General features: G+C 54.7%; 1 protein-coding gene across 1 annotated transcript in view; it reads left to right on the top strand.

Annotated features, from left to right (window-relative positions):
- Positions 1-15,654, top strand: part of CDK18 (cyclin dependent kinase 18) — a 41,506-nt gene that overhangs the window by 15,094 nt on the left and 10,758 nt on the right. Inside the window, exons 2-4 of the mRNA XM_083878260.1 lie at positions 7,166-7,315; positions 13,180-13,328; positions 14,287-14,412. Coding sequence (XP_083734386.1) covers positions 7,192-7,315; positions 13,180-13,328; positions 14,287-14,412 — 399 coding nt within the window. The 5' untranslated portion in view covers positions 7,166-7,191. The remainder of the gene's footprint in view (positions 1-7,165; positions 7,316-13,179; positions 13,329-14,286; positions 14,413-15,654) is intronic.

Below are 15,654 nucleotides of genomic sequence, written 5' to 3'. Positions count from 1 at the left end.
GGATGATGGGGATGCTCCAGGGCTGCTGGGGATTAACAGGGATTGGTAGCTCTCCCTTCCCTGCGGGATTTTGGCAGGGAAGGGGGAATGTCAGCCCCTGCTGAGGGCTGGAGGCGAATTTGGAGAGGGGAGAGGCGGCTTTGCTGTGTCCCCTCCTCCCTCAGCTCTTGGGGAGGGAAATCCCTGCTCTGGGAATTCTTCCCGCAGGTCCTGACTGCAGGATTGATCCCAACTGCCTCCTCCTGGGGTGGGGTTTGTTACCCTGGGGAGGATTTATCCCGACAGGGAGGATTTATCCCGACAGAGAGGTGTCCTTTTGGGGTCAGGGCTGGTGTCACAGCCCTGTGGGAGCGGGGCAGAGCCCCCAGGTGACTTTAAATTGAGTCACAAATACTTTAAATTCACTCACAAATACTTTGATCATGAATTCATTTAAATTCAGTATAAATACTTTAAATTCAGTCACAAACATTCTAAATTGAGTCATGAATACATTTAAATTCAGCCACAGATACTTTAAATTCAGTCACAAACACTCTAAATTCAGTCACAATCACTCAGAGAGATGGGAAGGGCACTCTGTGTCCGAGGGGAAATGTTCTGCTCAGAGTTTTGCTGAGATTTCCCACTGCTGGCCTTTCCAGAGCAGAGCAGGGGATCTGTTGATCCAGAGGCTGTGAATCCCTAAATCCAGGGATCCTCAGGACCCTCAGAATCCTCAGGATTCTCAATCCAGGCTGCTCCTGCCCCAGGGATGCTGAACTTTTCCCAGCTGCCACAGAAAATTCAGCCTCGCCCCCGCTGAGATTTTGAGTTATTTCCCCCCCAAGTCCCCAGAGCAGCCCAGAATCGTCCCCCATCCCCTCCCACACATTTCTGGGACCTCAGGGGAGTCCTGCAGAGGAAATCCCGACTGAAGGAGGAATCTGGGGAGTGCCGAGCTCCCAGGACTGTGCAGCAGGGAGGGGTTGGGATCTGCCCCATCCCAGGCAGATTTTCCCTGCTCCTCCTCAGAGCTGGAGCTCAAACCTCAGGGGGACCTGCCCGGCCCTGGGGCTGTGCTGGTGCCTCGGGGAGAGACCTGGGACAGAGAGTGGACAGAGCTGAGAATGATGTGGATTTTTATTGGGTAGGACAAGAGCTTGGCCAGGGCTACACCCAAGGTGGGGCCAAAATGGACCCAAAATGGACCCAAATGGGCACAAAATGGATCCAAAATGGGCACAAAATGGACCCAAAATGGGCACAAAAATGGATAAATGGTCACAAAGTCTCACACTTTTATAAGTTTGGTCCATTTGCATATTGGGTTTAATTGTCCAAATACAGCCCCAGGTGATGAAATCCCATCCTTCTTGTTTTCTCTCTTCAGCCACCCTGGTTTGTGCTTTTGGGCCTGAAAATTTGTAACTGTTATCCTAGGTCTTCAGCAGGAAAAGGATTTGTTCTGTCTCTCTGCTCTGTGAAGAGAGCTCACTGACACTAACACACTTAATATAATATTAAGTTTTATATTTATATTTATATTTATATTTATTTATATTATATATATGTATCTAGAATATATAATACTTATGTATAAATATATATTTTATATATAATATACATAAATACAAATATATATTATATATAAATATTGTATATATTTATGTATCTATACATATAATATATATAATATATATTATAGAATATATATCTAGAATATATATAATACTTATGTATAAATATATATATTATCTTTATATATATTATATATTTATATAAAAATATATAATACTTAATATTAAGTGTGTTTAAGGGTTTTTATATATTATATATATATTTATATTTATGTATTTATTATATAAAGATTATATATCTATATCTATATATAAACCCCTTACATTAAGGGAGGCTCAGAACCACCCGTAGGCAGCACAAAATCTGAAAACCACAGAAATGACACTTAAGGCATCCCTGGGAACTCCTGGCTCTGTGTCCAGGGCAGGGATTCCAGGCGCAGGCAAAGGCAGGATCGCCCTGTTTGCCGAGTAAATAAACCCCCCCCCCCGAGGAGCAGAATCCCCTTTTCTCCGGGGCCTTGGAGGAGCCAATCGACGCCACCTAAAAGCGCCGAGGGCTGAATTAGGGGCTGGTCAAAGTTTGCCTTGGAAACACAAGCTGTGATCTCTCCGGGGTTTAAATTATTAATAATAATTATATATATATATATATATATGGGTTTAAAAGGATCAGACTTTTCCTCCCTTTTGGCTGGGAAATGGGGGCAGCGTCTGGTAAAATAGTAAGGAAAAAAAAAAAAACCAACAAACCAAAACCTAGAGAATTTATAATTTTTGAGAGGCAATAATAGTTTTACTTCCAAACCCTGCTGCAGGAAGGAGGGAGAGGATGGTTCCATCCTCTGCCGATGCCTAAAATCCCTGGCTCGGGAATTCCAGAGCAGGAAAAAAACTGCAGAAACCCGGGAGAGATCCATTCCCGAGGGGCGCTGAAGGTGATTTCTGGAGCGGTTAAAGGATCTTTAACTCCCACTCGGGATGAGTTTTCCTGCCCCTGGGATTCATCTTTGGGGCTCTCTGAAGTGTTTTAGGGGGGTCTTTACTCTCCACCCCTATTCCAGGAAACTCAGATCACTTGCCTTTTGCCGCCTTTAATCCTTGGCCTGGTTCCAAACCGGGTGATTTCATTTTTTATTTTATTTATTTTATTTTATTGCCCGTTGATGCCTGAATTCCTCATTGCTGTGTGAAAGCCGCTCCTTCCCTTTCGTGTTCCTGCCTGCTGTGGATTATCCAGCTCCTTCTTCATCCCCGGGATCGCTGCTGTGTTCTTCCCAGGCTGTAAAACCCAAAAAAAGAGAAAAAAATTAGAAAGTGATGTCATCGCTTTTCCTTCACAAAGTGGCGCTTTTCTCTCGGAAAAGTGACTTTCATTTATTGACTTTCTCTGGGAAAGTTAATAAATGCCGCCACTTCCTTTGGGATACTGGGGGGGAAAGCAAAAAAAAACCCAAAAAAACTCCTAAAATAAAACAAAACAAGAGGCGGCCTCTAGGAAATCTTCCTCTGAAATGCGTGCCTGGGGAGAGCAGCTGTAGAAACGGATTTATTTTATTTCTCCCTCAAGGAATGTGGCTGGAAGCCCCGGGGATGCTCTGAGGGACCCGGCCCGACCCCAAATTCCCCCTGGAACCCCAAATTTCCTCCCCTGGCACGAAGGTTGTGGGGGCTTTGCTTCCAGGAAAGCATCAAATCCCAGTTTTGGGACACCTTGATCGACCTGGGACGGAGGAATTCCTGTCGGGGAAGGAGAATTCCTGCCGGGAAAAGGAGAATTCCTGCCGGGAAAAGGAGAATTCCCACCGGGGAAAGGATAATCCCTCATGGGGAAGGATAATCCCTCATGGGGAAGGAGAATTCCTGACAGGAAAAAGGAGAATTCCCACCGGGGAAAGAATAATTCCTCATGGGGAAGGATAATTCCTGATGGGGAAGGAGAATTCCTGATGGGGAAGGAGAATTCCTGCCGGGAAAGGAGAATTCCTGCCGGCGAGGAGCCGAGGGCTGAGGACAAGCACGATCCCATAAATCCCGGCTGTCCGAGGCTTAAATTTGAACTCCCCATCAAATCCCGAGCAGAGCGTGGCTGGAAAAAGGAGCCCCGGGACCAGGAACAGGAGGGGCTGGAGCCATCCCGGGGATATTTTCACCCCGATCCCGGTTCCCTCTCCTCTCCCAGGTTTATATTTAGCAGCCTGGAGCCTCCTCTAGGAAGGATTTGGATTTGTGGAGCGGGTTTTGTGTTTCCCTGTAAACCATCCAGGGATTTTTGGGGAGGGGAAGGGAGATGGAGAGATCATTTCTCCTCATTTTCCTCGTTCTCCTGAGCTCTTTGTTGTTCGAGTCTTTCCTGATCCAGATCAGGTCCTGAACAAAGGATCAAAGAAGGTTATGGGTGAGGGATTCTCAGAGCCTTTAAAGGATCTTCCTGCCCTCCCAAGATCCTGTTTGATGTCCCGGTTATCCCATTCCAGCCCCTGCCAGGCCGGGAACAGGATTCACTCCTTTCATCCATCCAGAATCGCTAAATCTCCTTCAGACCCCCCCGGTGCCGCCTCGTTATTGTGTCCGAGCTCGTTCCTGGAGCGCTGGGAAAACATTCCGGCCCCTGAAGCTGCTGTGGAAGTGTTTAAACCCTCCCAAACCTCCCCCCGAGGCTGGGCAGAGCCTTCAGCCTCAGGAACTGGCGGAAAGGTGAAAGATCCGAGCGGGAATTCCCGAGATTCAGGTGAATCCCCGGGATTTTCAGGAGGATTTACCCACTGCAGGGAGCCCAGGGAGGATTTTTGAGGTTTTCAGACGCGGGAACGCCGCGGGCCGAGTGTCGCCGTTGTCCTGGAGACGGGGATGACGAGAGGATGGGGTCGGGCTGGGATGTGACATCACCCTTGGGTGGGGCTGATGGGGCTGGGAGGGGCTGGGGGGGCTCTGGGGACACGCAGGGGGGAGTGGGGACACCCAGGGGGAAGGGGCAGAGCTGCCCCAGGAGTCCGGGAGAGGGTGAGGGGTGTGCGGGGAAGAGCCGCTCCTTGTGGGGGGGAAAAAAAACTCACAAAAAAAAAAAAATTCCCCAAAAACAAACAAACAAAAACCCCAAACAACAACAATAACAACAAAACAACAACAAAAAACAAACTAAAAACCACCAAAGAAAAAAAAAAAGAAAAAAGGAAAAAAACCCCAAAACAAAACCCCAAAAAAACCTGAAAAAACCCTAATTAAAAAAATAACAAACACAAAACAAAACGAACAAACAAACAAAACCCACAAAAAAAAAACTACCAAAAAAACCCCCCCCAAACAAAAATCCCTCCCAAAAAACCCACCTGCCCTCCCCAAAAAACCCCAAAAACAAAATAAACAAACAAACAAAAAAAAAAAAAAAAAAAAAAAAAAAAAAAAAAAAAAAAAAAAAAAACCCACGCCCACTCCCCAAAAAAAAGAAAAAAAAAAAATCACCAAAACCCCACATCCCTGAGAAGTTTTGGGGCCTGTGTGGTACCAAGGGGCGATTGCACTCCACAGATTGGGCTGGGGGCTGAGAGCAGCGTGATGTGGAACATCCCCTGATCATGGAACATCCCCTGGCGGGGAGGGTGGAGTGTCCTGAGGACACTCAGGGTGAGGGAGGAGCAGCCCCACACTCCTGGGATTGGGGACAGGACAGGGACAGAGCGAAACCTCCCCAGGCCTGGGGCTGGAAGGGGCAGAGCTGTGGCTGGGGGTGCTGGGGACCCTGATGTCCCATCCCTGGAAGTGTCCAAGGCCAGGTTGGATGAGCCTGGGATAGTGAAGGTGTCCCTGTCCTGTCCTGGGTAGGATGAGGTGGTTCCCAAAACCCAAACCGGTCTGAGATTCTGGGATTTGTGTCTGTAACTCCAGGGAGTGTTGGAATTCTGCAGGGCAGGAGCCCAAACCCTGCCCAGGCAGTGCTGCCAGCCTGATCCTGGGAAAAGGAAGGGAAGGAAAAAAAACAAAAAAAAGGAAAAGGAAAGGGGAAAGGAAAGAGGAAAGGAAAGGGGAAAGGAAAGAGGAAAGGAAAGGGGAAAGGAAAGGGGAAAGGAAAGGGGAAAGGAAAGGGGAGAGGAAAGGGGAAAGGAAAGGGGAAAGGAAAGGGGAAAGGAAAGGGGAGAGGAAAGGGGAAAGGAAAGGGGAAAGGAAAGGGGAAAGCAAAGGGGAAAGGAAAGGGGAAAGCAAAGGGGAAAGGAAAGAGGAGAGGAAAGGGGAAAGGAAAGGGGAAAAGGAAGTCCAGGGTGAGCTCCCGTGGCTGCTCAGCCCCAGCCCGCTGGCCCCGGGCCCCTGCGGGGTTTTCCTCCTCTCAGGGTTTTATTGCTTTAATCAGATCGGCCCTTAAGGCGATTCTGACGCTCGGCAGGAGGAGTCACGGGAGCCTGGGATGGAGCTGGGATGGAGCCGGGAGCTCAGAGCATCTCCTGGGGTGGGACTCAGGGTCCCCCCTGCCCGGGCTGCCCCCACTTTGCTGTTGGCTCAGGAAGTTTGTGTTGCAGGGGCGAAGCAGAGGCCAAACTCCCGGGGCAGAGGTGCTTCCTCTTCCAGTGAGAAGTGTGGGATTGAGTCTTTTCCATCCTTGTTCAGTCTTTTTTTCTTGCTTTTCTTCTGTTTTCAGTCAGCGTTTACCCCACCCAGGCATTTCTGGAGTTTCTAGGGATGCCATAAGGCACAGCCTGTGTTGGTTTTTGTGACTGACTGTGTACAACCCTGCCCTGGGCTCAAAAAAACCCCAAAATATCCCCCTCCCGGCACCTCCTGACCAGAGACAGTTCTTAAAACCACCAGGAACCCAAATTCCCAGGCAAAGAGTGGCTCCTCCTCTGCTCTGAGACAGAGAAGGGATGTCCCCAAGGACTTCTGTTGGGGGGGAAATTCTGGTCAGGACATTGCCAGCCCCAAAGAGCTGGGGCTGTGGGGTGGAAATTTGGATCAGAATGCTGCCAACCCCTGAAAGCAGCAGCTGTGGAGTGGAAATTTGGGTTGGGATGCTACCAACCCCCAAAAGAAGCAGCTGTGGGGCAGAAATTCTGGTCAGGACATTGCCAACCCCAAAGCACAGCAGCTGTGGGGTGGAAATTTGGTTGGGGACATTTTCAACTCCAAAAAGAAGCAGCTGTGGGTTGGGAATTCTGGTCAGGGCATTACCAACCCCAAAAAGCTGGGGTTGTGGGGTGGAAATTCAGGTTAGGACATTTTCAACTCCAAAAAACAGCAGCTGTGGGCTGGAAATTTGGTTGGGGACATTTTCAACTCCAAAAAGAAGCAGCTGTGGGGTGGAAATTGGGGTCCGGACATCGCCAACCCCAAAGATTAGCAGCTGTGGGGCTGTGGGGTGGAAATTCAGATCAGGATGCTGCCAACCCCTGAAAGCAGCAGCTGTGGGGTGGAAATTTGGGTTGGGATGCTACCAACCCCAAAGAGCAGCAGCTATGGGGTGGAAATTTGGGTCAGGACATTTTCAAGTCCAAAAAACAGCAGCTGTGGGGTGGAAATTGGGGTCGAGACATTTCCAACCCCCCAGAGCAGCAGCCGTGGGGCCCAGGCCCCATCCCGGGGTGTTCCAGCCCCCTGAGCCATCCCTTTCCCCGCAGGCTCTGCCATCCCTGGCAAAGGGAAGATGAACAAGATGAAGAACTTCAAGAGGAGGTTTTCTCTCTCGGTGCCGCGCACAGAGACCATCGAGGAGTCGCTGACAGAGTTCACCGAGCAGTTCAACCAACTCAACAACCACAGGAATGAAGGTGAGGAGCCCCCGGGACCCTGCAGAGGGACTGGGGCTGCTCAGGACCCTTTTGGGGTGGGGGAAAACCTCTCCAGCCCCTCCCAGCCGTTCCCGGGGTGTGTGGGGAGTGTCTGCCCCTCGTTCTGTGTTGTTTTCCCCATTGTCTCCCCGTGGGGGTGGAGAACTCCTCGTCATTAAAGCCGAGGAGAGATTTATCCTCCTGCAGGAAAGGCTGATGGGAAGGAAAGGAATTTGTGGTTAAGGTGGAGAGAAGTGTGGATCTCCTCCTGCTTCCCAAAAGAGGGATGTGACCCCTCTGGGGGCTCCAGGCTGGTGTTACCCCAAACCAAAGGGGGGTTCTGTGTCCTGGGCAGCACCCGGGGCAATTCCTGCTCTGAGAAACCCCCACTGAGCCCATCCATAACCTGCTTTGATCCTTTGATCAGGATCTGATCTGGATCAGGAAAGATGCAGGGAACAACAAAGACTGAGGAGAATGAGGAAAAGGAGGAGAAACCATCTCTCCATCTCCCAAAAATCTGTGGATGCTTTACAGGGCACCAGCTCCTCACCCGGGGCTGGCTGGAGCAGCCTTTGCCCGGTTGGTTTTCACCATCCCGGGGACACTGAGGGTTAAATCCCGGCCTGAGCCTCGCAGGGCACATCCCCTGTGCAAACAGCAGCCCCTGGGGCGGGCTGGGGCGGGCTGGGGCAGGCTCCGGGCGGGCTCCGGGCGGGCTCCGGGGATGCTGCAGGCGCTGGGAGCAGCCCGTGCTGGGGCAGAGCTGGGCCGGGCTCACCCCGGGCTAAATCCCGCCGTGCCCGGCCCCTTGCCGAGCCCTGGGCTCCCGTCCCGGCTCTGCGAGCGGGGGCTGAGCTCTGATGTAAGCGCCTGGCACCGGCTCTGCCCGGCGGGGAGGGCCCGGCCGTGCCAGCCGAGGATGCTGTGACCTCATTTAGAGCCTCCCTCCTCCCGCAGCTCCCCGGACTCTCCTGTGTCCCTGCAGACACCCCAGCAGCATCCCTGGGGGGCTCCCGCCCACCCGCACCCCTCTGTGAGGGTTCTAATTAGCGCTGAGCCCTTAATTAGCCGTGCAGGATAAAATGGGATGAGGCTGAGGACGTCCTGGGCGCTGCTCCTGCTGCTGCCTGGCTTTTCTCTGGGATGTGGGATCGTTATCTCATCCCTTATCTCCTCCCTGCAACCCCCAAAGGTGATTTCCCTCTTATTTACCCTCTGATTCAGCTTTAATGAGGCACCAGTCACAGGTTTTCCTTTGCCTTTGGGTGGTGGAAAGGGCCAGCAGGACCTGCCAGCCCCACCCCGGGGTTTTGGGGTTGATCCTGAGGTGGCCAAGGAGGGAACAGGAGCAAAGTCTGACCTGTGGGTCTGTGGTTTGGGATGTTCACCTGCCAGCCTCTCACAGGGTTTGGAGCTGAGTTTGGGTCTCTCTGAGGGTTTGGTCCCTGTTTTCCAGGAGGAAAATCAAAGTGCAGAGGGGAGAAGTGACTGCTGCAGCTGTGGGAGCTGAGCCTGCAGCCAGGGCAGCCTCTGCCCCATCAAACAGCTTTGCTGCAGGTCTTCAGGATTTATCTGTGCTCCTTGTCAGGGTCTCTGGGGCTGTCCCTGGGCTCTCTGTGTCCCCAAGCCCATCCTGGCCCTCCTGGGGACAGCTCAGGCACTGTGAGCATCATCAGCACCTCTGTCCTCCTTTCCTCCTGGAAAGTTCCTCCTGGGGTTTGTTTTCCCTCCCAGCCTCAGAATTCCCCACTTCACAGCTTTCCCAGCCCCAAAATCCCCCATTTTAGTGGCTGTGAGTGCCTGGGCCCATCCTTGGGGAGCAGGAGGCCAGTTCTCCTCAAGAATCCCCAAATCAGGGAATGGTTTGGGTTGGAAGAGACCCCAAAACTCCTCGCATTCCACCCAGGACAGGGGAAGGGACACTCCCACTCCCCCAGGCTGCTCCAGAGCTGCTCTGGCTCCTGTGAGGGGACAAACAGGGGACAAACTTGCCCCATCTGTGGTGAGAAATCCCCATCCCATAACTCTCGTGATTCCCGTAATTCTCATGACCTCACCCCCACAGATGCTGATAAAAGGAGGGAAAAACAGCTTTTTTTTTTTTTTTTTTTTTTTTTTTTTTTTTTTTTTTAGCCCAGGCTGGAAAGTCAAACAGCTTTCCACATCCTGTCACCAGCAATGTCACCTTGGTGGAACCTGAGTCTGGTTTTTTTGTTTTGTTTTGCTCTTAGAGGGAGGAGAGGTTGGTTTGCTTTGATAAGAGCTGGGGGCGTCCAGCAGCAGCCCCCAAACACCTCCAGGCTGGACAAAACTCAATGTCTGGGCTGGAAAGAGATAAAACAGAGCCAGCTCTGACCTTGGGAGCAGCAGGCCCTGAAGAAATGATGACGAGGGGGAGGAAGGAGGATGAAAAACTGGAGGGGAGAGCAGCTCACCCTCAGCAAAGCAATTCAGAGTTCTGGGTCAGACAGGCAGCAGAGGGTTCTGGCCCCTTTCCTTGGCAGATCAAAGCTTGTTTTGGCAGAGGAGGGGTTTAAATAGATTTATTAAAAGGCCTCGATTTCGTTCTCTTTGATGGCGCAGCAGCCTCGATCTGTCAGGGCTCCCTGGGATTGATGTGGAATGAATTCCCCTGAGGTCTGCACGCCCACACCGGGGTCCTGAGAGCCCTGAAGGCAATTCCAGCCCTTTGGGATCAGGAACTTGCCCAGTACTGAGCCCCAAGTGAGGTCCTGGGAGTCCTGAGGGCAATTCCAGTCCTTTGGGATCCGAAATCTGCCAAGCAGCAGCTCCCAGTGAGGTCCTGAGAGCCTCGAGGGCATCTCCAGCCTTTTGGGACTGGGAATCTGCCCAGTACTGAGCCCCCAGTGAGGTCCTGAGAGTCCTGAGCGCAATTCTGGCCCTTTGGAATTGGGAATCTGCCGAGCCCCAAGGGCAATTCTGGCCCTTTGGGATCCAAAATCTGCCAAGCACCAGCCCCCAGCGAGGTCCTGGGAGCCCCAAGGGCAATTCCAGCCCTTTGGGATCGTGATGAATTTGCTGAGCAGCAGCACCCAGCGAGGTCCTGAGAGCCCCGAGGGCACCTCCAGCCCTTTGGGCTCAGGAATCTCCCGGTGACAGCCCAGGGAGGGCTGGGCTGGCACATCCCCACCCCAGGGCAGCCCAAACCCCTCTCCCCTCTCCTCTTTGAGCCTTCTGTGAATTTTTACCTCTTTCCCCATAATTTTTTGGTCCACTGCAGTGTCCAGGTTGTCGATTCACCTCTGATTTTACACCTAAAGTGACAAAGGGGTTGACTCTGATCTGCTGGTGCAGAGTCAGAGCTGCTGGTTTGCAGTTTTTATCCAGCTTTGGGTTTGTCTCACCTGTGGGAACTGGCACAAATTCACCCAAAATTCGTGTTTTGGGTTGATTTGTCAGGCTCCACTCAGCCCGACCTTAAATGGCCTTTTGGTTTCCTTGAGTATAATTCACTCGGGAAACGAGGAAGTGAAAAGGATTTGGTGCAGTCCAATGAATCCCCGTTCTTTTCATACCTGTGGTTAACTCAGGGGACGTTTCCTGGTTGTTGCTGTAAAGACAGAGCGAGGGGAAGGGACAGGGAGCACAGGAGGGGTTTTATCCTTGTGCACAAACCCCCTGGAACCGTTCCAGCCCCTCTGCAGCCCCCTGGCACGGGCTGAACCCACCACTCAGGTGTGGATTGGGCACCCAGGAGCCCTCATCTCTCCTCTCCCTGCCCGTGGCTCAATCCCACAGCCTTTGCCAGGTCACTTGTCTGCCACCTCTCATCCGTCAGCCCCGCGAACTGCGGCCAGCCCCGGCCCTGCTCAGCGCCCCGTGAAAATCCAGCCCTGCTTCCCTCCCCTTCCCCTTCCCCTTCCCCTTCCCCTTCCCCTTCCCCTTCCCCTTCCCCTTCCCCTTCCCCTTCCCCTTCCCCTTCCCCTTCCCCTTCCCCTTCCCCTTCCCCTTCCCCTTCCCCTTCCCCTTCCCTTCCCCTTTCCCCTTTCCCTTTCCCCTTTCCCCTTTCCCCTTTCCCCTTCCCCTTCCCCTTCCTCCCCTCCCCTCAGCCCTGAGATTATCCCTGGAGCCCAGCGGGGATTGTCGCTGTGGCCCTGGGGACAGGGCAGGGCAGGGCTGGGGCTCTCCCCGGGGTGCCCCCACCGAGTACTCCACACCCATCGACATGTGGTGAGGCACGGCCGGGGCTGCCCGGGGGCTGCCCGGGCTCTCCGGGGCGGGCTCGGACATCTCCAGCCTCATCCTCGCGCTGTTGAGAGTGACAGAGGGTGGGGGGGCTCTCCCAGAGCTGATTTCCCTGTTCTTGGGGCTCCCCAAAGGAGTTTTCCATGGAGCTGTTAACACCAGAGTTTGGGGGCTCTCCCAGAGCACTTTCCCTGTCCCCAGGGCTCTCCCAGAGCACTTTCCCTGTCCCCAGGGCTCTCCCAATGCAGTTTCCCTGTCTCCAGGGCTCTCCCAGTGCACTTTCCCTGTCCCCAGACCTCTCCCAGTGCACTTTCCCTGTCCCCAGGGCTCTCCTAGTGCAGTTTCCCTGTCCCCAGGGCTCTCCCAGTGCACTTTCCATATTCCCAGACCTCTCCCAGTGCAGTTTCATTGTCTCTGAGGCTCTCCCAGAGCAGTTTTTCTGTCCCCAGAGCTCTCCCGGTGCAGTTTCCCTGTCCCCAGAGCTCTCCCAAAAACTCCCTGGGGAGTTCCACTGCTCCCCCTTGCTCTGGGCAATGTCTGCACCGGGGAATTTTGGGGATTTGGGGATTTCGGAGCGTGGCTGCAGAGCTGGGGCAGGGACAGAGCACTGTGGTCACTGCTGGGGGGCAGCCTGGTCCCAGCTGCTGGACCTTTCCTCCAGCCCAGGGCACCATCCCGGCTCCCGGCACAGCCCAGGGCACCATCCCGGCTCCCGGCACAGCCCAGGGCACCATCCCGGCTCCCGGCACAGCCCAGTTCGGTGCTGCCTCCTCGCGAGCAGCCCCTGGAATTTGTGCAATTCCCTGGGGAATCCTCCTGCCTGCCCTGACCTGAACTCCGGGTGGTGGCTGTGAGCGCCACAATGTCCCCGGAATGTCCCCGCCGCTGATCACCGAGCTTTGAGTGCAAACCTCAGCCCAGCGAGCAGGAGGAGCTCAAAGGGTTCATTTTGTTCTGGTTTTGTGCTCCTTGAGCCCGGCCAGGCTCCACACCTGGTGTCCCAAGGGAGGAGCTGTTTTGGGTGTTCAGGGGATTCTTGTGCTTCTCTCCGGGCCTGGCCGAGGGCACAGGGTGCGTCAGGACAGCCCGGGGTGGTTTGGTTTGTGAGGAGTGACTTTAATCCCAAACTCTTTCTGAGAAATGGGCACGTCCTGTGGGAGGGAAACAGCCGGTGGTTGTTGTAATTCCCAGGGCAGGTGAGGTCCCTGTGTGTGTGTAAAGTCCTCGAGGAAGGGCCCTTTTTCTTTTCCTTTTTCCTTTTTCCTTTTTCCTTTTCTCTTTCTCTGCTGCTTTCCTGACCCAGCACAGTGGGATCCAGGGCACCTCAATGTTCCCGAAGTGCTCTTTTGCCTAAAACATTTAGGAAAATAAAGATGAGAAGGCAAATCCTCATCCCTGCAAAACCCCGTGCAGGGGGCAGAGCACTGGGGTGGGATTTGGGGTTTCTGGCTGGGGACAGGTCCCCCTGTCAGAGATTCTCTTGGCAGGGTGTGCTTTGGGAATCCAGGAATTTGGAGAAAAAGGCAGGAATTCCCTCTGGATGTAGAGATGGAAGAAGAGATCCCCATGTCCCCAGAGAATCCCTGCCCTGCCCTCACCCCTTGTCCCTTCTGCCACCGCTCCTGCAGCTCACTGTGCTCTCCTTTTGTCCCCAGACCTGGCTCAGGGGCAGCTGCAGCTGGCACAGCTGGGCAGGGACGCGGGAGGGGACGGCAGCCCCGTGTCCCCTCCGGAGGGACAGGGCCAGTCCCCGGTGGCCGCCGTGCGGTACCGCAACCACGGCCAGCGCCGCTTCTCCATGGAGGTGAGGGCTGCGGTGACATGGGGACACCCCGGGTGTCACAGGGAGGGGAGGGCTGCGGTGACATGGGAACATGCCGGGTGTCACAGGGAGGGGAGGGCTGGGGTGACATGGGGACACCCGGGGTGTCACAGGGAGGTGAGGCCTAGGGTGACATGGGAACACCCCGGGTGTCACAGGGAGGGGAGGGCTGGGGTGACATGGGGACACCCCGGGTGTCACAGGGAGGGGAGGGCTGGGGTGACATGGGAACACCCCGGGTGTCACAGGGAGGGGGGGGCTGGGGTGACATGGGAACACCCCGGGTGTCACAGGGAGGGGAGGGCTGGGGTGACATGGAGACACCCCGGGTGTCACAGGGAGGGGAGAGCTGGGGTGACATGGGGACAGCCCCGGATGTCACTGCTGGGGGAACACCTCTGGATGTCACATGGAGGAGAGGGCTGGGGACACCTCTGTGTGTCACTGCTGGGGAGACACCCCTGGGTGTCACATGGGGGTGAGTGCTGGGAGTGACCTGGGCACCCTTGGGTGCCACATGGAGGTGACCTGGGCACACCCCTGGGTGTCACATGGAGGCAAGTGCTGGGGGAAGACCTGGGCACCTCTGGGTGTCACCTCCCCATTGGCTGGGTGTGGTTTGGGACACTGTCACACACGAGCCCTGCCATCCTGTGGGTGACCCCTGCGGGGCCTGGCACAGCCTGTGGCACTCCCTGTGTGCCACCACGCAGGGGGCACTTGGGCACCTCTGGGTGTCACCTCCCCATTGGCTGGCAGGGCAGTGTGTGCTTTGGGACATGGCAGTGTCACACTCAGCCCTGCCATCCCCTGGGGCTCCATGTGCCACCATCCCCCTTCCCTTCCCCGTGTCACTGTCACCTCAGTGCCACCTCTCTGCCACAGCTCTGCCCCTCGAGGGTGCTCCTGTCACCTCCCTGTCCCTGTCCCCTCCCTGCAGGACGTCAGCAAGCGTCTCTCTCTGCCCATGGACATCCGGCTGCCCCCCGAGTTCCTGCAGAAGCTGCAGATGGAGAGCCTGGAGTTCCCCAAGCCCCTGAGCAGGATGTCCCGCCGGGCCTCCCTTGTAAGTGACATCGAGCAGAGGGTACAGTGCCAGGCACGGTGTCCCCTCCCCGTGTCCCTCTGTCACAGCTGCAGTCGTGTCAGGCTGTGCCAGCTCCCCCCAGGGTGTCACTGAGGTCACCTCATGTCCCCTGCCTGTTCCCAGCCTGGCCTGCACAAACCCAGCAGCTTGAAGTGGGAAGGGAAAATAATCTTCAATATCCAGAAATTTTTGGACCAAGTTCTTGTGGGGTTCAGAGCTGGTGCTGTCACCTCAAATGGTCCTTCCTCCAAATGGTTTGGGGACATCAGTGCTGTGCCAGCCTGGGAAATGTCCCTTGTCACCTCTTCCCTGCCAGGGGAGCTGGAGAAGGGTCTGGAGAGTCCTGAGGGAGATGGGGAAGGGTCTGGAGAGTCCTGAGGGAGCTGGGGAAGGGTCTGGAGAGTCCTGAGGGAGCTGGGAAGGGGCTCAGCCTGGAGAAAAGGAGGCTCAGGGGGAATTTCTGGCTCTGCACAACTCCCTGACAGGAGGGGACAGCCGGGGGGGATTTGGGATCTTATCCCAGGGAACAGGGACAGGAGGAGAGGGAACGGCCTCAGGCTGGGCCAGGGGAGGCTCAGGTTGGAATTTCAGCAGAAATTTCCTCATGGAAAGGGTGGCCAGGCCTTGGAAATGCCCAAGGAGGTTTGAGGTGCCCATCCCTGGGGGTGTCACCTGGAGGTGGCACTAAGTGCTCAGGGTGGGGATTGGACTGATGATCCCAGAGGGATTTTCCAGCCTAAATTCTGGGATTTTGGGATCTGCACCCCTTCCCCATCTGCTCCTGCTGTGCCGTTCCCAAATCCCTTCATTCCCTTGTGCACACCTGGCTGCCCTCTCAGCCTGGCTCCTTCCCAGAGCCGGGAGAGGAAAACCCTCCTGCAATCCAGCCGGAGCCTCTTGCCGGTGGAAATGCAAATGTGGATAAATAATGGATCAGCCTTTGCTTCAGCGGGGGCGTTTCAGTTCTTTTGCTGCAACACAGCAGCAGAAACAGGAGCAAAAAATCTCTGTGTGCAGAGCCCAGGTGTGCTCAGAGGTGCCAGTCACCACAGCCAGGCCTCGGGAGGAATTTTGGGATCCGAGGTGCCGGTCCAGGAGGAGGGAGGAGGAAAGGAGAGCTGGAATTTACCTGCCTGTGCTGCCTGATCAATGGGACATTAATATTCATGATCCCCTCACGGATAAGGAATGTGGCTCTGGGGGTTGTGCAGCAGCTGCAGC

The sequence above is a fragment of the Zosterops lateralis genome, assembly GCF_965231275.1.
Source record: "Zosterops lateralis genome assembly, chromosome: 26".
Taxonomy (NCBI): Eukaryota; Metazoa; Chordata; class Aves; order Passeriformes; family Zosteropidae; genus Zosterops; species Zosterops lateralis.
Note: the sequence above shows the minus strand (reverse complement) of the source record. Positions and strands in the feature narration are given on the sequence as shown.